This window comes from Lotus japonicus, chromosome 5 (genome assembly GCF_012489685.1).
Source record: "Lotus japonicus ecotype B-129 chromosome 5, LjGifu_v1.2".
NCBI classification, from domain to species: Eukaryota; Viridiplantae; Streptophyta; class Magnoliopsida; order Fabales; family Fabaceae; genus Lotus; species Lotus japonicus.
Window position 1 is genome coordinate 25,691,890 of NC_080045.1, and position 20,467 is coordinate 25,712,356.

At 41.3% G+C, this 20,467-nt stretch overlaps 2 protein-coding genes across 3 annotated transcripts; one reads left to right on the forward strand and one right to left on the reverse strand.

Moving 5' to 3' along the window:
* Positions 1-5,221: 5,221 nt before the first annotated feature.
* LOC130719387 (protein FAR1-RELATED SEQUENCE 4-like) lies at positions 5,222-7,673 on the forward strand. Its single transcript, XM_057570009.1, has 3 exons — positions 5,222-5,878; positions 6,105-7,510; positions 7,601-7,673. The coding sequence occupies exons 2-3, from the start codon at positions 6,219-6,221 to the stop codon at positions 7,671-7,673; spliced, it is 1,365 nt and encodes a 454-aa protein (XP_057425992.1). The 5' UTR covers positions 5,222-5,878; positions 6,105-6,218.
* A 2,828-nt stretch (positions 7,674-10,501) lies between these two features.
* On the reverse strand, positions 10,502-13,541 carry LOC130720599 (protein ANTI-SILENCING 1-like). 2 transcript variants are annotated; one of them, XM_057571258.1, is made up of 4 exons: positions 13,421-13,541; positions 12,973-13,315; positions 11,608-11,776; positions 10,502-10,994 (listed from the first exon to the last, which is right to left on the reverse strand). In XM_057571258.1, exons 2-4 carry the CDS (start codon positions 13,303-13,305, stop codon positions 10,972-10,974), a joined length of 525 nt encoding a protein of 174 aa, XP_057427241.1. In that variant the 5' UTR covers positions 13,306-13,315; positions 13,421-13,541; the 3' UTR covers positions 10,502-10,971. The 2 variants fall into 2 exon arrangements, with proteins under 2 accessions (XP_057427241.1, XP_057427240.1); XM_057571257.1 differs by having other exon boundaries at positions 12,973-13,464.
* Between the last annotated feature and the right edge of the window lie 6,926 nt (positions 13,542-20,467).

Consider the following 20,467-nt stretch of genomic DNA (forward strand, 5'->3'; position numbering starts at 1 on the left):
CCGGAGTTCATCCGGATTATGGCGATGGAAGGGGTGACCATGACCCCATGGAGTGATTGTGCTGAGGTAACTCTACTCTTAGTTTAGGTCATGCATTTTTAGCATATTTTCAATTTATAGATTTTGTTTTCTTTTGATCATGCATTGTTTTAGTTGGTTTTATTTTTGGGTCTTTACTTCCCTATACTCACATGCTTTTAGCTAAAGGTTTGCTTCCCTACTAGTACTGTTTTCGAAAATGCTTTGGTGAATACTTGTTGTTGTTTCGGGGATGAGTGATTGCATGTTGGGGAAGAGAGGAGGAGACTTCGGTCTTCCGAGTGTCTCTTGAGAAAGGAGTCGGTGTGAGTCCATTAAGGGTCTTTCTTTGACCCTTCACCATAAAAATTCTCTGGAGGATCCTGACTCACTTGCAATTCTTGGTTCTGCGTTAATTTCACTCATAGCATGCTTAGTGATTTCTGTTTTATTCTTGAGACTTATAGGATTTCTTGAGATTCTGAGTTCGTGGTTGAACATTGCCCTTAGTTGTCCCATTTGAGCTTAATTGAAGAATCTTTTTGTAGCCAAAAGTTTGGGATGGTTGTTTGGATGGAATATTGGGGAGTGATGGTCCTTGCTGTGTTGTGTGGAGCTAAAAAAAATGAGAAATAGCCTCTTGCCCCAAAAGAAAAAAAACAGTGAAAAAGAAGAAAGAAAAAGAACTCCTAACCAAAAGTTGGAGTTGGGAAAAAAGAAAAAAAGGGTTTGAAAAGTTGGGTGCAAGAGACTTGTGCAAAGAAAAGTGTTGTAAGCTCCGGGGTTATTAGAAGAGGACCACACTCAATGTGCTTGAAAGCCTAGTTTTCCTTTAGGGACCAACCACCATCTTGTTTTACCTAGCCAATGTTTCAACCCTTATGGAAGTCTCTTTGAATATTTGCACGTTTGATCTTTGTTGCTATTGAGTGAATGACATTCAGGACCTATGAACTTGTTTGTGTGCTCAGTGCACTTAATGAACATCTCATCCTAGGATTTTTAGATCTATATGCTTCTCATGAATGGACTCTACACTCTTCTCTCTTCAAAGGATGCATGAAGTAGGTTGTTGGATCTTTCTCTTGAAACTAGCTGTGATTACTTTGTTCCCCTGTTTTTTGTGAAGTATTCGTTGTTGTGAGCACTTGTGTGGGAGCATTTCTTGCGCTTGAGGGCAAGCGAGTGTTTTTTACGCTCGAGGGCGAGCTGTCGTTGAGTATAGTAGTGTGATGACCCTATTTTAGTAGTGTTTTTAGGGTCATTTCTTTGGTTGTTTTGAGTCTTTTTGTTGAGTTTCATGTAGTGTTTCATGCATTCTCATGCATTTTTATCTTTTCTTTAGTTTTTATTTTATTTTGGTAATTTAGTAGTTTTATAGGGAGTTTTCTTGCATTTTAAGTAAAGTTTAGGACTTGCATGGTTTTGTTGTGTTTTATGAGGGACTTCTTGTGCTAATGAGCTCTTGGAGCTTCTAGAATCTTCCTTGTCTTGTTGGTTAGGTTTGGAGTGCAGAAACTGAAGGAGAAGGAAGGCCAAGAAGCATGGAATTGATGAAGAACATAAAGAGAATTGAAAAGAGGAGTTTCAGAAGCCAAAAAGTCATTTTCAGGCGAGCTAGAGCGCCTAGGCGCCAATAGGGTCAGAGAGCATGTCTTCTGACATGCAATTGGCGCTCAGGCGCTTTGAATTGGCGCCTGAGCGCCCAGTTTCGTTAGTTTCAGCCTATAAATAAGGCTTAGGCCAATTTCTTTGATACATTTTGTCATTTCACTCATTTTTGATCAAGTTTTGAGAGCTGAGGAGAGCTTTGGGACCAAGGGAGGTTTCCAACTTGTATTTCTTCTCAGGTTTTCTTTACATTTCCTTTATGAATTCACTAGCCATGAGTGGCTAGTTTACTTTTTTGCTTTGGGTTAAGAGATTCTATGAAACTTTAGTTTATAATTCCTATCTCTATGCATGAGTCTTGATTCAATCTTGTATTTCAATTCCTTATTGCATGTTTAGCTTTGGTGCACCTTTGCTATAGGCTAGATTATAATAGAATGGAAATTTGTTATGATTTAGGGACATGAATTGGAATAGATCCTTCTATACTTGCTTCTAGGAATAGAGTGAGGGTAGGGTTTTGTTGGCCTGAATAATTGAGCTCTCATACCTCTTATGAATGTTTAAGTACACAAGGAATTGGGCTTAACTTTCAATTTGAGAGAATTACTTTTGTGAGGAATCAACTAGTAAGTACATAGGCTATAACAACAAGATATAAATCAAGATATCACATGCATAGGATAGGTGGACTAAAATGGATTAGATGATCAAAACACCCAAGGTAATTTCCCATCATTTGTTATTTACATCATTATCAACATTGCTCTTTTGCAAAACTTTACTCACAATCACCCAAAACCAATTTCTGAATTTTTCTGTTTTAAGAACTTGCAAACTCTAGGCTTAAATCAATAATTCTCACTCACAATCCCTGTGGTTCGATAATTTAAAACCCGGAGGTATTCGTGCACTTGCGAATTGACCAACAGTAAGCTGGGTGAACGATGACCCGGAAGTACCGGCGAGCTAAACGGGGTTCAGGGTCCCCCTTGTAGGGGCTAAGCCGTTCCCGGCCTAGGCGGGGCGCCAGTGCGACCCAGCAGTGGGACCCCAAGGATCGGGAATCCACTTCAAAGAAAAAGAAGAAGAGGGCAGTTGAGGGAACTACGTCGGCATTGTTGCAGAGAATTTCAAAACACCTCAAGTAGGCCCAAGCGTGGGGATGAAGTTGAAGTTGGCAAGGGGAGACGTTGACGACACTTAGCACTTGGCTAAGAAATGGAGATAAAGGGAGTTGGATGCCAAGGTCAAGGAACAGGTATTCGTATATGAAAAAGAAATGGGAGTACTTGGGGTTCTTAAGGGCGCGGTGCTGCCACGGGCGGTCTTGGCCCTGTCAACCCGTGGTGCGAAGGAGGTTTTCTAACAACGGGGTGCTACAGAGACCGCCAACCCTGCGGGCAAGGTCAGAGATAGAATCATCAGTGGCAAGTTCCGAGGGTTGGTCAAGGATCTCTTGGTCAGGAGCGTTCTGGACCGGGGAAGGGAGAGTGGCGAAGGTTTTCAAGCGATGGGCTTTGATCTCCTCCACAGAAGAAAGGGCTCCTGTTGAGGGCATCGTGAAGATAAAAGGAAAGAGTAAAAACAGGGACGAGAATACTAACCGAAAAGAGGTTGTGTGGAAAGAAGCAAGAGAGGTCGGAGTTTGCAGAGTCGTCAAGAGAAACTGGTGTGAGAACCGAGAAAGAGTATGAAGGCAGTTGGTAATAAGGGATGAGTTAATGAAGGAAGAGGAAAAGGAATGTTTACGGTTAAAGTAAAGAATCGTGACCCATAATGACAAAGTAAAGTGGTTATTGGAGGAAAGGACGTGTATTTCGGGAAGCGGGAGTTGCGCATTAAATAAAAATCATGACGGTTGATTGGATTAAACTCAAATTGGCAGGCTTTATTACGGTTCGAGGGGACATTTCGAGGACATCGGTTGAGATTCTCCAGATTCGCTGACCTTTGCATTTTCTCAGTACGTTACATGTGGCCTACACGCGTCGAGCCACCATGATTCACGGCGGTCACGGCTGCGGTTGGGCGAGATAATCAAAGCGCTATCGCCGCAAGTTCACTTGTGGACTCGTGGACTCAGAGGGACCTGTTGGGTAAAACCAAAATTTAGCTTTAGCTCTACTTATTATGTCATGTTGGCAATCACTTTTGATCACTGGGCTTTGTCATTAGTTAGTTTCTCCTCATGCTTATCGCCCCAATTATTTAAGACACTCTTAGCTCTCATGCTTCGAGCTCGGTGTCTTGTGGACTTGTGGACTGGGCGAGACCCAGGGGCCCTCGCCCAAGGGCGCTTGCCCCAGGGCGACGCGCAAGTCAAGGAGTTGGGCCTTCTCCCGGGAGGCCCAACTGGCCCACTAAGGACGGTCCGAGACGCTAGGCCCAACCCCAAGCCTATAAATATGGAGTGGTTACCAATTGTAAGTGACTCTTGGCTCATTTAAGAAATAAAAACTTGAAATTCAGTTACATTCTCTCTCTAAGCGGGTACACGCTCTTTCTCTCACTAAATTCTCACATTTCAATCCTTTCACTCTAGGTACCATACCTCACCTCTATGTTCTGGGATAGAACACTTTTTCTTAACATTCTTTTTTTTATTAAGCTTAATAGCTCTTTTGGTCCCCTATAAAAAAATTAGCACTTTTGGTCCTCCATGTTGCTTAATTTTTTGTAAAAATAATCCCTATTTGGGACTAAAACGGAAAAGTGTGTAAATGTGAGGAACTAATTTTGCTATTTTTTTGTAGGGACCAAAAGTGCAAAATTGTGATAAGTGAGGGACCAAAAGAGTTATTAAACCTTTTTCTTTATTTATTTATTTAAGAAAATAGATAAAAATAATAATAACACAGTCATAATTATATAAACACACAATGCATACTAAACAAATCAACTTAAGCATAATAGTGTCTATCGCCCTTAAGTCGATAAATAACTAGTTAATTAAACGTTTAATCTACATGGGTCTTACACTTGCTCTAAACAACTCTAGGTTTTGTGAATCGGTGGCTCCCCAATCCTTGTGGTTCGACAATCTTTTATATTACTTCGAGTGTACCGTATACTTGCGGATAAAATATCAACTTTTTTGCGTCGTTGTCGGGGATTGGATTATCCTTCTTCCGGAGCTGAAATCTGAATCGAATCTTTCGAGAGAGCTTCTCGGAGACCATGAACAACGAGGCAATCGCTGTTACACAACCCACGGAAAATCACCGGCACTCCGTTCAGGAACACCGTGTCAATTCCACCAGATCTAGTGACGTTGAGCGCAGACCCTTCCTCGTAGGTCGAAATCGACGTTCTATCTTCCAATTTCACCATATCGTTTCCCAAAATCCTGCAAGGCACGAGGTGGCGCCGGAGGACAAAGGCGCAATTGCTGATGTTCTTGACGAGCCGACTCGTCCGTCAGTGCGAACAGCGTCAACGAAGAGCGATTCTGGAGCCCCAAGAATTGCATCACGAGGAGAGATGCTATTGAATTCGATCCACACGTTGAACACGAACCCCTCCAAAGCAGAAACAAAGAAGAAGGTTCAGAGCGTGTAGAAGACATGGATGAAAGAAAGAAGCTACATTGGAGGGAGGGAAAAGAGTGAAGAAGTAGTAGAAGTAACAATGTGTGTTGATTCAATTGGTGAATTTGTGTTTTGTACTTTTGCTTGTTATGAATGAATCGAGCCACTGAAAACGATAGAGAAGGAAGAGTGAAGATTCGGGTAGAGAGAAAAAGAATTGTTGGTAGCGGAAGTGAAGGAAACAAGAGGGGATTTGGGTTTGGCACCCCACCCTTTAGGCTACGCGCCCCAGCATTTTTTTTTTATTCCAAAACTACCCATCGGTAAATGATTTGCCGATGTCAAAATACCAATCGGTAAATGATTTACCGTTATTGTTCCTCAGTATGAACACCTTCATCCCATTACCCAGAACACGAAGAACAATATCGGTTAATAATTAACCGATTCTAATATTGTATCGGTATATCATTTACCGATTTGTAATCTGTAAGTTTGATCACCTTTTCACCATTACTCCTCCCTCCACCAACCCCTCCACCATTACTCCTCCCTCCAACAACCCCCCACCAGCCCCCCATAACTCGCCCAAACTACCTTATTCTCCATTACTCCACTCCTCCCTCACATTTCACCTTCCCACCACCACCACCATCTCCACATTTCCACCACCACCACCACCAACACCACCACCACCAAGGGAAAGCTTTTAACTTCTGGTAAGTGTTGTTAGCTTTGGTACTTTATTTATAGTTAGTTTAAGTAGTTAGTTGTTAGTTTAAGTAGTTAGTTTAGTTAGTTAAGTTGGTAATTTAGGCTGCTGAATCGTGAACTGAATCGGTAAATGATTTACCGTTATAGTACCGGAATTTGATTTACCGTTATGGGGTCGGAATTTGATTTACCGTTATATGGTCGGTTATTGATTTACCGTTTTTGTTCCAGGGATGACAGAGTCATTTTTCTTTGGTGAATCACAATTGATACATGCTGCTGGATTGGAAAATGATAATCCAGAGGAGCAACCATCACTAGCTGAACCTCCGATTATATCTATAGATGTCTCTCATTTGTATCATACTGATCAGGTACTCATTGCACAAATTTTTGCATGCTTTGTTTGCTTTGTTTATGCCTTGTTTTATGCCTTATGCCTTGTTTATCCTGAAACAGCGTTTCCCTTTGAAAGATGATCTTATGAAATGGGTTCGCGACATTTCTATGGCAAATAATTTTGTTTTGGTGACAACAAAGTCTGATAGTGGTGCGAAGGGAAGAAAAGAATATGTCATTCTGGGGTGTGAGAAGCATGGTGCGTATATTCCCTACAGAGAACCGGATCTTGTTGAAGGAACGTCAACACAAAAGACAGGTTGTCCTTTTAGGCTAAAAGGACGACGTACGAAAGATGATAAAGGTTGGTGGTTGAAGGTGATGGACGGTAGACACATCCATCTCGCAGCTGAGTCACTAGTTGGCCACAATTACGCTGGTAGACTGAATAGTGAGGCGAAGGAGGACGTGATAAATCAGGCTAAGACTTGGGTTCCACCTAGAAAGATGTTGGCGTCCTTGAAGGAAAAAGATCCTTCAAACTTGACTACCATCCAACAAATTTATGGTGTTTGCAAGCGGTTCAGACAATCCGTTCGTGGGTCACTGACAGAGATACAATACTTGTTGAAGAAGTTGGACGGTGAGAAGTATGTTCACTTCGAACGAAATGAACCCGGATCGGAAGTGATTAGAGATATATTTTGGGCTCATCCGAATGCCGTCAAACTTTTCAACACATTCCCATATGTAGTGATCATGGATTGCACATACAAGACCAGCAAATACAAACTACCCTTGCTCGAGATTGTTGGCCTGACCTCCACGGATAAAACATACTCAATAGCATTCTGTTACATTGGCAGTGAGACCACAGAGGACTACATTTGGGCATTGGAGTGTATGAAGTCTCTGATTTCCGACCAATCCAGGTTGCCTAGAGTGATTGTGACGGACAGAGATCTTGCTTTATTGAGTGCTGCTTCACAAAGCCTTCCCACCACCACCCATTTACTATGCTTGTGGCACATCAACAAGTGTGTTTTGGCAAAGTGCAAAGAGTATGTTGGCACGGATGATTTTGCTCAAGAGGTTATGGACAAGTGGGCCGAATTGGTAGATGCTCCAACAGTTCCAGAATTTGAAGCTCATTGGATTGAATTGTTTAACATGTGCAAGCATAAACACAAGTTGAAATTTGCCACTTATTGTTCTACTACATGGTTGGTCCACAAGCAGAAATTTGCCAAGGCATGGACAAATCATGTGATGCATTTTGGAACAACAACAAGTAACAGGTACAAAAATTATGTTATGACTTGTTATATGTATTTCATTTCATAGATTATTACAGTATTAATTCTTACATGTGCGTTGTTGGTTTGCAGGGCTGAAGGTGCACATGCCAGCTTGAAGTTGATGTTGCGGAACAGTAAGGGTAACCCGCACCAAGGCAGGTGATACAAACCCGTCTGCTGCAGCAGCTGTCGCACAGCTGTGTGGGCCTCTGAATCGCCATCACAGGGGAGGTTCCATACCTTCCCCCCAACAGTGGCCACCCTCAATGTCCGACGGTCCACGTACCGCGGGTCTGTGCGAAGAAGTGCCTGCCACGTCCAAGGAGCCTTGTGGTCAGGATAATGCGCAAGAAGCGACAGATCCTCAGGCCCCCCGGGAAACGGTGCCACCCTCTGGATGAGGTCGTCATCCGCGCCGCCCTCTGCCACCACATCTGGCACAACATCAGCAGCATCAATCTCCTCCTGGAGAATAAGAGGCTCCTCCTCCTCACCACTGGCCTCAGAAGCAGTCTCAGAAGCAGTCTCAGAAGCAGACTCCTCGCCATTGGGCTCCGAAGAAGACTGCTCGCCAGATGTCTCCTCAAGAGGTAACTCAACCATCGGAGAGACCGGAGTAGGATGAGGCTGAGGCTCAGCCGGAGTACCTGACGGAGCTGTAGTAGATGGACCACCTGACGGAGGTGTAGCAGACGGACACGGAGACGGAGCCCCGGCCGGAGTAGCAGACGGAGACGGAGACGGGGCCGAAGCCTCAACCGCCTGACTAGCTGCTCGATGGTCGCCGCGCCGCGTAGAAGCATGCAAGCGCTCGTGGCGATCCTCTGCATCATCGACTGTAGAAGATCGAGACCTCTTCCTCCCGCCCTTCATTCTCCTATGAAAAGCAAACAAATTTAACATCAAATTACAACTTGAACAACTTTAACAGTTACAACTTGTACAAACATCTCTCATATAGCAACAAACATCTCTCATATAGAAACAAACATCTCTCATATAGCATCAACACCCTTTCTAATTTGTCAATCTAGATAACTAAAATGCAACATTAAGGAAGTTCCCTAGTTCTAATAAGCCGATACCATCAACACCCTTTCCCAGTGTCATGACACTAAAATATTTGAAAATTTGTACAAAATATTCAGCCCAATAGATGGAGGAAAACTAAAAAAAACTGGCTTAAAAAAACTGCCTTAAACTGCCTTAAACTGGTTTAGAATCGGGAAATGTTTTCCCATTACAGAATCGGAAAAACATTTTCCATTACAGAATCGGAAAATGTTTTTCCGATTTTACAGTAACCCAGAAACCAGAACTGGAAACGACCCACTCGTGCCTATGACCGTTTCATGCCATTTCAGTCAATAAAACCTACCTCTAATCAATAATCAACTACCCTAGTGTTCAACATTCACCTAATAATCCATCAACTACCTCTAATCATCAATCAATGTGAGAGAATCAATAAAAATGGAACTTACCTTTTGAATGTAATGGAATGGGAGTTCCGGAGCTTTGAGGAAGCTTTGATGATGATGGGACCGAACGCAAGTTTGGGAGAGATTTGAAGAGGGAGTGATTTGGGGAGGGAAATGGGTTTTGAAAATTATGTTTCAAAACCTATCTGATGCTGTTATATCAATACGAATCGGTAAATGATAAACCGATACGTATCGGAAAATCATTTACCGATATTAATCCTGAGGGTTTCCGGTAATTTCCCCACTTTAAGTGGGGCGGGAAGCCTAAGGGCTGGGGTGTTAAACCCAATTCCCAAACAAGAGAGAGCGAACAAACTCTGGATTTGGGAGTTAGGGTTAGGTTTGTTGATTTGATTTTGTTGTTTGGTTCGAGTTGTTTTGTGTTGGTGATGGAATTGGAATTGGAATTGGAAAGTCTTGCTGTCAAGGAAGAAATTGAAGATGAAGATGATGATAGAGATGAAGATGAAGAGATGAACATGAAGAAGAAATCTAGGTTTTTGATAAAGAATGAAGAGATATGTAATTACTAATTAGGTGAAGGATTTAATTAGGATGAAGGGATTTAGGTTTTTTAATTATGGGTTAGCTTTTTTCTAGAATTTAAAAAAAAAAATTACAGCTGGGCTCATTAAATGACGTGGTCATGCCACATGGGCAAATCCGAAATTTACCAATCTTGTCTGGACTAAACCAAAAGTGGTGTAAAGGCTAGGGACCAAACACTTATTTAAGCCTAAGTTTATTTTTCGAGAATTAAAACACAACTTATATTTGGCACAACATCGTTGTAGTAAAGTTTGTATTGTCGAAGGAATCATTACCGCAAGTCCCTCCACAACCCGTACACGAAAGGACTTTCGTGCCGACCCTTTGTTTGTAACTTGTCTAGAGAAGGACACACATAAGTAGTATCAAGCCATGAAATCTCTCAAACCTTGTGTTTAACTGACCATTTTCTAAATACATTCAAATCATTGAAACGAATAATCAGACCTTCAATCTCATAATTTAGATTCAACTCCATTGAATGATAATTTAGATTCAACTCCATTGAATGATCTTCCCATGGTGGTGCATCCCATGAAAGTCTCTTCAAGAAGGCATGAATGGATTTGAATTAGACCAGAAAGTAGGACGCAATGTTATGAATGGTAATGAACATAGAAGGACAACAAATCACAACACAACTTGGAAGAAGAGGAGATGAAAATGAAGAAAAGAAGAAAATGAATGGGAAAGTAAAGGATGGTGAAGAAAGGGAAGGATAAAGGAAGAGAAAGGGAAAGTGAAGTAGAATGAAAGAGGAAGTGCGTTAGTGAAGAAAGGGGAGAAGGGTAGTTTTAGGAATAAAATGTTTGGGTGGGGTGTTAAAATGTCAGTATTCACAAGTTAGTCGGTTCTAGTAGTTATTTGAAAATATAGAACACAATCTATATGACTAATAATAATTATAAGAAGCGAATCCAGAAGAAAATATAACAAAATAAAGAAGCGACATAAAAAGGACATGAGGTTCACAAGGCCATAAAACTAATATTAATTTAGAGGAACCGAATTTAATAAATAATTATCATGTTTGTGTTCCATATTTGGTAATTCTACAAGATTCATAAGCTGCGTGAGTGCTTGTAACTAGAAGACACTAGCTGCTTGCTCAGTTCCATCTTCTTGGAAAGGAAGTTCACTTACACTAACATCATGTTCAGCTCCTTCCAAATCAATAACAGATCTGAATGATAACTTCTCAGCATAGATAGTTCCTCGTCTATAAATCTCTATACAGTTGTTTCCCTCCATTTCGGAAGCATTTTGAGTTAACTAATGTGTGAAAATATTTGCCAGCTACCTTTTCAATTACAAGCTGGCAGTTTTTATATTGAGCTGCAAAGCCACTTTACTACCAGCCATAGTATTACCACTAACTTCTTTCTTGTCTACACGCAGTTTCACAACATGAACAAGGATTTCACGATCTCATTTGTTAAATATATCTTTTACTGCAACAGATGAGAAAAACACCCAATTAGATATACAGCAAGCAATTTACAACCAGCTGAGTCAGACTTATTCTTTATTGTTTAGGTCCTTACTCCTTACACCTCCTGTGAAAATATGAATTATCGCTATGCGTAACATCTAAACAATCTCATTAGTAATGATGAAAAAAATCAAGTCAACAGTGCTCCATGTTGGCTAACTTTCCTTGCACAGTAAGGGTTGGAATCTAACTTTCAGCACCTTGTGGCAAGGGCCACACCATCAGGCATAAGCAAGGATTAATCCAACAGAGAAAAAAGTGGGGACACATCATGGAAGACAAATAAAAAGCGAAAGAAGATAACCTTTTTAGTTTCTCAAAATCCCTCCCAATTACATAAATTTGACTGCAAAATACTATAACAGAAGCTATCATGGACAATCTTGTGAGTTATACCTTCCTTAAAAGCAAATTTTATCTAATCTCATAAAGCACGAGGTAAGGATAATACAAAAAACAAGTTGGAATGCCAAGTGTGTAAGAAATCCCTTGTGCACAGAGGTAAATCATGCTATTCAGAAACTAATCAATCAAACAGAACACTTTTTAAATGAACTAAACCACATACATACCTTCAATTCCAGCACTCTTGTCATCTATAGTATCCAATATTTTGCGCTGCCCAACATCAAAGAAACGATGGAATACAAAATCAGCCTTTTGAAGTGCTTCATCTGATGGCTGTGAATTCCTGATGTCTTTAGAAATGCAAACAACATTGCATTTTCCTGCAATAGCTTCCTGATATGGTTTACAAAATAGTGAGTTTGAGTTAGATTGGCTAGTGTAAAGTAAATTAAGAGAAATTGAATGGCTTACTCAAATGAAAGTATTGTATCTACCCCCAATCAAAATAAAATAGATACGAAATAATAAAATCACTAAAGTTCAAATAGATATATCTGAACCAGATCCCCAATCATGAAATTCAACTCGTTATCATAATAGGACACTTGAAAAGAAAATGAAAATGAAATCCAAGACCATTGGATTTTTACCTCTGAATTTTCAAGTCAATGGACAAATTGAGAAAATATTTTCTGTTTTTGTTAACAATTATAAATGAACTTGTTTTTGTTTCTCTTAGTATTAAGGTTAGACCATCATTATCCAAGAAACTCATTAGAGTTTCTAATTTAAATTTTGATAATGCCACGTCATTTAAACAGCTTTAATCAACTCTACTCACTTTTTACTCCACCAGCAACTCTAAAAAGTTTCTTAAATGGACCCCATAATATACCTCACCTCTTTATATTTTCATTATTTATATTTCATTTTAATTAATTCTTGTTTTTTATTTATTTTTTAATCATTAAATTTGGAAGAGAAACTTTGAACAAAGTTGGAGCAAAGTTGCTTGTCACGTGGAGAAACTTCATTTTCTGCAACAGTTAAGAAACTTTATTTTAGATGACATGTCAAAGTTTCTTTGTTGCGGATGCTCTTAGGCCTAACTCTACTCTAAATAAACATTTACTAGGTTACATCTCTGATCAATGTGTGACTTCTCAATACTTTCTACATTCAAAGATATGTGCTGAAAATGAAAGCCACATTTTTTATAATTTTTTTTACAGGCGAATGTTAGTTGTTAATTGTTAGTAAATTAGTTAACTCACCAGGGTTTGAACCCTGAGCCTTCACTCAAAAGAACTACCCATCCCCTACATGCGGCCAATTCTAACACTTGGAACCCAGAAAGCATTAGTATCAAAGACAGAGGGATATGTCAAATTTCAATAATCACAGAACACAACAAAGGGGATCATCATATAAAACATAAGTTGTACCCAAAAAAATCATATAAAACATAAAATTAGCATAAATTCAAACCCAAATTTGAGAAGATTCAAAAATCATGGAAATCAAATTGCCCGAGAATTGACATTGGCAAGCATAAAATTAGCATTAAAAAAAGATGGAAATCGAATTACCAGAGGATTGACATTGGCAAGTCCAAGGCCTTCACCACACGCAAAAAACAACTCGTTGTGGCGCGTCTCGATCCCTTCGACGAACTTGCGAATCTCGCCGGGACGGAAATACCACTGCACCTTCACTTTCTTCGACTTGTCGCGATTCTCAAAGATCTTGATGAGCTTGCCGACGAAAGGCTCGAACTCGCCGCCACTGTCGAGGTAAACGGTGTCGTAAAGCGCGTAGTCCACGCCGTCGTAGGTGAAAGACTCGTAGAACTGCACGTCCTTCCTTTTCCCTCCGATTCCTCGCTTCTTCCCCCACTTGAACTCGATGCTCTCTTCTGCCATGTCAGTCTGTCTGAGAAGAGAAGAGAAGAGAAGAGGATGAAACAAGTTAGCAGGGATGTGCGAGCTAAATCTGAGGTAGAGCAACAACACAGTTAAACCCTAGCACGGCAACAACCTTATGACACGACGGCGGCAATTCTGTCGGCTGTCCTGGGTTACGCTAGATTTACTCTTTTATACCTTTATTTTTCTACTTTCTCCTTAGAATATTCTAGATTTTTTGTTTTTTAAAAGCCCCTAACCTCACTTTTTAGAAAGTGGGAAGTGGTTTTTAAAAAAAAAAAAAAAAAAAAATTGAAAAGCTAAAAGGGAAAATTACACTCACTCCCTTAAGTTTTATCAATCCAACACTCACCACCTATATTATTAAACCATACATTTGCCACCCTTGAGATATTATTGTGGCTACACAAATACCTCCTGGTTATTTTTTTTGTTACGTCTGGAAATAACAGAAAGCAAAACACTAGGAAATTAAATCACTGCATAGCAGCGGCACCACCATGGAGGGGGAAGGTTCCAAACCCTCCAATCCCAACCTTCCTGAAGCTCAAGTTTCGCCAACGCATCTGCAACAATATTTCTTTCCCGAGGAATATGATTAATTGTTACGCTCCAGCTCCTGGCCAAGACAGCTCTAACCATTTCAATCTCATCTCCATGCCAGTAATTTTGAACATCATTGTTGCTCGTAAGCACTTGCTGCAATTCCAGGCAATCTACTTAGCAAACCACATGGCGAAAGCCAAGCTCCAAGGTATGCAAAAGCCCTTTATGGAACGATGTAAGCTCCGCTTTAAACGAATCTCATGTTCCCAAAGTCGTTGCAAAGCTAGAGATCCACCGCCCATTCCCATCACGTATTACTCCTCCTTCACCCATTATGTCCGCATCTCTCTGCCAGCTTCCATCTGTATGCAATGATACATGATCATCTCCAAGGCCTGCTGTTGCAATCTCCTCATACTTCCAACTCCCCCATCTTTGGAACTCCAAAACATCCCTGTGAATTCTCTGTAAAACATACCCAGGTGACCAAGCTTCCTATTCAAAAACAAAACTATTCCTCCACTTCCATAGATTCCATGCAATCGCGCAAAACAATGCATGGTGCTGGACCTGTAAGTGCGTAAACAACCATCCTGAAATTGAATTGTTGTTGGAACCGCTGGAATGGAACCTGCAAACATGCTCCAGACCCATATTGCACCTGGACACCTGCGCAAAACGTGCTCGACATCCTCTGTGGCCACACCGCATCTGATGCAAGCAGCGGAACTCGCAAGGTGACACCAATGTCGCTTACTGTTCGTCGGCAACGCCTCTTTTCTTGCTAGCCAAAGAAAGAAACGCACCCTCTCAGGTGTTGTCGCCTTCCGCAGCAGCTTCCAAAATCGAGAATCATGTCATCCATCATCAATCAGCAGGTTGTATGCCGATCGCACGGGGTAGTGTCCATCATTGGCTTCCATCCAAAGAATTTTTTCCTCCCCTGTACGCACGGGTGGGGTTGGAACCCTCAAGATTCCATCTCTGATCTCATGAGGAAGTTGTGTATACAGCTCAGCCAAGTGTCGGTTTTCATCCCACGACACATCCGCTACTGTTAACGTAGTGTCACTGATATGAACAAATGGCACTTGTACGCACGGGTGGGGTTGGAACCCTCAAGATTCCATCTCTGATCTCATGAGGAAGTTGTGTATACAGCTCAGCCAAGTGTTGGTTTTCATCCCACGACACATCCGCTACTGTTAACGTAGTGTCACTGATATGAACAAATGGCACTCTGCTCACCAGTTGCCCAGTTCCTAGCCAGTTCGTGTACCAAAACGACGACACACTAGCCCCTAATTTCACGCCAAAGCCATGAGGCACAGCGTCTTTGGCCTTCAAAATCCCTCTCCACACATATGAATTACCCAACTTAGGAGATTCCACCAATATTAAGCCAGATTGTAGGTACTTCTCGCTCAACACTTGAACCCCGAATTTCTCTTTCTCATTCAGCAAGCTGTGTACTAATTTGCCTAGTAAAGCTTCATTGCTTCCTCTCGTCCTCCTGATGCTCAATCCCCCTCGTGTCTTTGGCTGCGTTAATTCACTCAAATTCACCAAATGCCAATTCCGAGCATTCCCTCATCCTTTTCCCCACACACAACAACGCACCAATTTATCTATGTGCTCACACACCGAATCGGGTAGCCAAAGTGATTGCATTGCATGGACCGGTAAGGAGGTGAGAACCGACTTTGCCAAGCAAACCCGACCTACTCTGTTGAGTAGAGCATTCTTCCAAGAAGAGAGTCTCGAACTCACCTTCCCAATCAGCGGAGCAAATTGATCTTTTGTGACCCTACCTTAAAGTAGCAGAATGCCAAGATACTTCCCAAGATCACTAGCTCTTCAAAATCCAGCGATATGAGAAAGTTCTCTTTGTTTCCGTTGGTCTACATTTTTGGAGAAGAGCATCCTTGACTTCTCAAGGTTTACCTTCATCCCGAAAGCTTCACAGAAATCCTTCAATGTGTCATCAACCATTGTCAATTGATCTTTAGACGCTTGACAAAACAGCAACACATCATTTGCAAAGAATAAATGAGATATTCCAATCCCATCCTTTGTAATCCGCACCAGTTTCCAATTATTCTCCGCTACCAATTTCTGGATCTGAATAGCCAAGCGTTCCATGCAAAGCACAAACAAATAAGGTGAGAGTGGATCTCCTTGGCGAAGCCCTCGTTGAGGTGCAGAAGCCGTTAACTTAGAACCATTCCAAGGGATTGACAATTTAGGGCATCGCAATTCCCACATGATCAAATCTACAATCTTTGGTGGAAACCCAAAGTCATATAGTGTAGCACGAAGGAAATTGATGACCGGGATTTTGTAGTTGTTTTTAGGGTCATTTCTTATAGGTTTTGAGTCTTTTTGTTGAGTCTCATGTAGTGTTTCATGCATTCTCATGCATTTTTATCTTTATTTGTGTTTTTGCTTCATTTAGGTAATTTAATAGTTTTATGAGGACTTTAGTTGCATTTTAGGTTAGTGTTCTTACACGGCACCTGACCTCTCTGATCAAGGGTTTATCCCCTAGGGTTTAGCGTCGTATAGACCATGAAAATGTAAAGAGAACCTGTCTTATTCCAATGGAGTCAAGCCTTTTATAGTGGGGTTTGACTCCTGACCTAGAATATTACATATAGGTGAGATGCTCAGTCTATTGGGCCTCAAGGGATGTAAGCCCAAAGGATCCCTGGATGCATAACCTTACACGTATACTCTCTATCCTTCGTCAGGTCAGGTCTTGGTGGTCTTGCTAGCCCTTGAGGATCCGCCGGTGAGGACCGCCAATATCCTATATAGCGAGTCCTATCCACATGCCCGCAAGACGTCGAGTCCTTAGGCAATAGGACCAAGCGCGTCTGACTTGACCTGCTCGATCCACATGGCGGGTCCGGTCCACATGTCTGCAAGACGTCGAGTCCTATGGTGCTAAGGCCAAGCGCGTCTGACTTGACCAGCTCGATCCACATGGCGGGTCCGGTCCACAAGCTTGACGCTTGTCAATTCGTCGCGTGCCCGCATGGGTCATGTGTCAAATCCCCATCGATGGAGATGATCTGTTACCTCTTTCCGTGTGACATCATCCGCGTGGTACAATCCACTCTTTAGCATCAGGACCTGTCCACATTGTAAGACCAAGATTTGGTCATGTAGTACAACTCTATGTTTTGATGATTACAAGTTAATAATAGTGTATGAACAATTATGGTACTCTAACGTTGTTCTTTGAGTGTTTAATTGACATGCTCTGACTCTGGTCTAAAAACACACTTATCAGAAGCACAAAGAAAAAAGAGTAGGCAACGCAACGCTTTCGCTTTCACTATGTTCTGATTGAAGAGTAGTAAATGCTTCAGAAGTTCAGAAGATTATAAGCTCTGATGTGGAGTCAGATCACTTCAAGTTCTGAAGACTAGAAGCTCTGATGATCAGAAGCTCTGAAGGTCTAGAAAGCTAAGTGAAGATTCTAAAGTCCAAGAGTAAGCTGGCTCTGAAGACCAAGTACTTCCAACTCTGATGACTAGAAGTTCTGATGAACAGTCCAGAGGATCCAAGCTTCCCTCTGACTCTGATCTCATAAGCTTCACATATCCCAACACGAAGCGTTGCCAGATCAGAAGTCAACTAGGCTAAGGCTCACGTCGCTATCCAAGTACAAAAGCAAGTGTACTATTCTGACGGCCTTACCTAAAATGTTCAGCCATAGCAGAATCTGGAATTTCCGAATTTGCCCTCCAACGGTAGCATTCCATGCAACGGCTACAACCCTAAACCTTGGAGTATATATAGAGGCTGAAGATGGAAGAAAGTAGCTAAGAAACTTTGTGCAAAACTCAAGAAAATATTCAACCGATTCTCTTAGCAATCTTTCTTCATTTGTTCTTATTGTGTTTACCTTAGCTTTCTTAGAAGCACTTCATTGTAAACCAAATCTTTCAAGTAGTGAGTTTGTATTTCCTTAAGGGACCAAGGTTGGTCAGATCCTTGAGAAGACTAAGAGAGTGAATCTTAATGTTTGCTAGTTAATTGTATTGTTAGTCACTGAGCAGGTTGCTAGTGCAGTTGTAACAAACATTGAATAGTGGATTGCCTTCATTCTAAGAAGGAAGAAATCACCTTAACGGGTGGATTGGATTAGCTTGAGCGATTTTCAAGTGAACCAGGATAAAATACCTGTGTGTTTCTCTCCATCTATTATCTCTGCACTTTGTGCTTTCAGTTCTGGAAAAGATTCTCTATAATCTTCAAGAGGGAAAAGTTTTTATCTTAAAACGCTATTCAAACCCCCTTTTTCTATCGTTTTTTATACCTTCAATTGGTATCAGAGCTTAAGTTCTGATTACCACACTTAACAGTGTTCAGAGATCCAGACCAGTGTGAAAAACTCAAATGGCTGCCACCACCAGCGATGCTCAAAGAGAGCACTACAGTGCTAAACCACCTATGTTTGATGGAGAAAAGTTCGAATACTGGAAAGATAGAATCGAAAGTTTCTTTCTAGGATTCGATGCTGATCTCTGGGATCACATTTGTAACGCCCCGATTTCTCGAGGGTCACTTTAGTAACCTTTTTCCAAAAACGTGTGTAAATTTCAGCCGAAATAAAAACCTTTTCGAAACATGGCTTACAAATAAAGAAGTAGTAACTGGAGAAATAAACTGAATGATTCATTTTATTAATAAAAGCTTTGGAAGCGTACAATGATTCTTTCAAATTAAATCATAATGATTAAACTAGTGTTCGACCGCTCCCGAGCCAAGACAACAAGAGGGTCTCTAGGTTAGGTTCGAGCCAATTAGCAAACTCAGCTCACCCCCAAGTACAGACTCAATTATCACACTCAATACCCAACTCATAGGCCGCGTGCCTTCCAAGGCCTCCTCCAGCGCTCGCATCATATCGTCTCGCATCCTCTGCTCTCGCCAATCCCATAGCGGAACCATCAGTCGCGCAGTTGATGTCTCGAGCCTTTCCATCGTCCACATCAAGCAGATATAGGGTCGCATCTCGACTGATCACACGCATGCTTGTTGTCTAGGCGTTAAGCGCCCCAAACAACAAACAACAAACAAGTAAACAAGCAAGGGTCAACTTCTAATACACACACATCATAAGTAGGGTATACTACCCTATCAATCACAAGTTCTTCACTAAGCTAACATTCACAAATATGGGAACTATATTAAGTTCTAAGGTTCACAAGTATAGGGAACTATCTCATAATTCTAAGTTTGACAAGTATAGGGAACTATCTCATAGTTTATTGTTAGTCGATGCTCGTGCACATGCATGCAGACGCTTTGGATATCCATAAGCCAATCCCTCATGGAAAGGCAGGACGAACACGACTCCACGATCGGGGTTGGACACCTCCAACGCACCGCTGCCCAACAGCTTGATGATCGGGGTTGGACCTCTCCAACGCACTGCCGTTTCACGTTCGTCCTTTGTTCAGGTCCATCCCCTGAATGTCACCACTGACTAGCCCAATCCAGGTCACCAGCCGTGGCCAACCAAGCCCAGTCCAGGTCACTTGGCCCACAATGCATGCCATGCAAGTCAATCATCATCACTAGGCCCTAAGCCTATCACGTTCGTCTCATATGAACAAAATATCGTAACATAGTAACTTGCATGCATATCAATAAATGTAGCTAACATCCTAGGCATATAGGCATGTTCATAATAACACTAGCTAACAATTATTACATCATCATCATATAGCATATCTAGCACATGTATCATCGATAGTCCTAGCATCATGCTTTCTAACAATCACAATCACAACCAATTTATCTAGGCCGAGGCCTCAGTGCCCTTACTATAATATTCATATATCGTAATGTCCTTAACATTTCACAATCATACAATCACAATCAATCATAGCCGAAGTGCCCTTACCTTAGTCACAACAGTAAACGTCCTAGGACTTTGGATTTGGCGGGATCACGCTCGCTTCGAACTTCCTAGTCATGTGGATAGAGTAACGGTACGAATTAGTAGTCGTTTAGCGATAATATATCCCTTCCCCGTCGTTTCAAATTTTTCATCTTAAACCTCGAAAAACCAAAACTTTTCCTTTCACAAGATCAAAACCTCCTTTCTAAAATCCTTGTTTGAAGATCATAAGAATACTATAAGAACATCATGAATTTCTTTAAGAAAAACCCTCAAATAGATAAACATTTCTAAGCAACTTGATTAAAATCATTCTCTTCTGGATTTGGCAGATCAGCTTAAGCTGCAACCACAGAGCATATTGAGAATGACCTTGCTCAAGGCTTAGAAACTAAACTAACCTAAGAACAAGAAAAATAAAAGAAAGACAAGAGAGGGAAAGAGAGCTCACGCAAATGTAGAGGAGAGGAGAGCTCTTGGTGTGAAGAAATGAGAGGGGGAAAGACTCTATTTATAGTGAGGGGTGAGAGCCAAGCATTAAATGCTTTTCTTTCTCCCCAAGAAGAAGCCCAACCCACGAAATTTCCAGCCCATTTTAGTGTTTCTAGACTCTCCCAACCTTCCTTGATTCGGTCCTCAAAATTTGGCTTATTTCCTAATTAAATCCCTTTTAAAACTATCATTTAAATCCTTAAT

What these genes read in the sequence shown, in the direction of transcription:
- LOC130719387 (XM_057570009.1), top strand. Translation starts at nt 6,219, where the DNA reads ATGTCTCTCATTTGTATCATACTGATCAGGTACTCATTGCACAAATTT. An exon ending in GGAACAACAACAAGTAACAG is followed by an intron (nt 7,511 to 7,600) that starts GTACAAAAATTA and finishes GTTGGTTTGCAG; the next exon opens with GGCTGAAGGTGCACATGCCA.
- LOC130720599 (XM_057571258.1), bottom strand. Translation starts at nt 13,305, where the DNA reads ATGGCAGAAGAGAGCATCGAGTTCAAGTGGGGGAAGAAGCGAGGAATC. An exon ending in TTGCCAATGTCAATCCTCTG is followed by an intron (nt 11,777 to 12,972) that starts GTAATTCGATTT and finishes AAACCATATCAG; the next exon opens with GAAGCTATTGCAGGAAAATG. An exon ending in CAAGAGTGCTGGAATTGAAG is followed by an intron (nt 10,995 to 11,607) that starts GTATGTATGTGG and finishes CATCTGTTGCAG; the next exon opens with TAAAAGATATATTTAACAAA.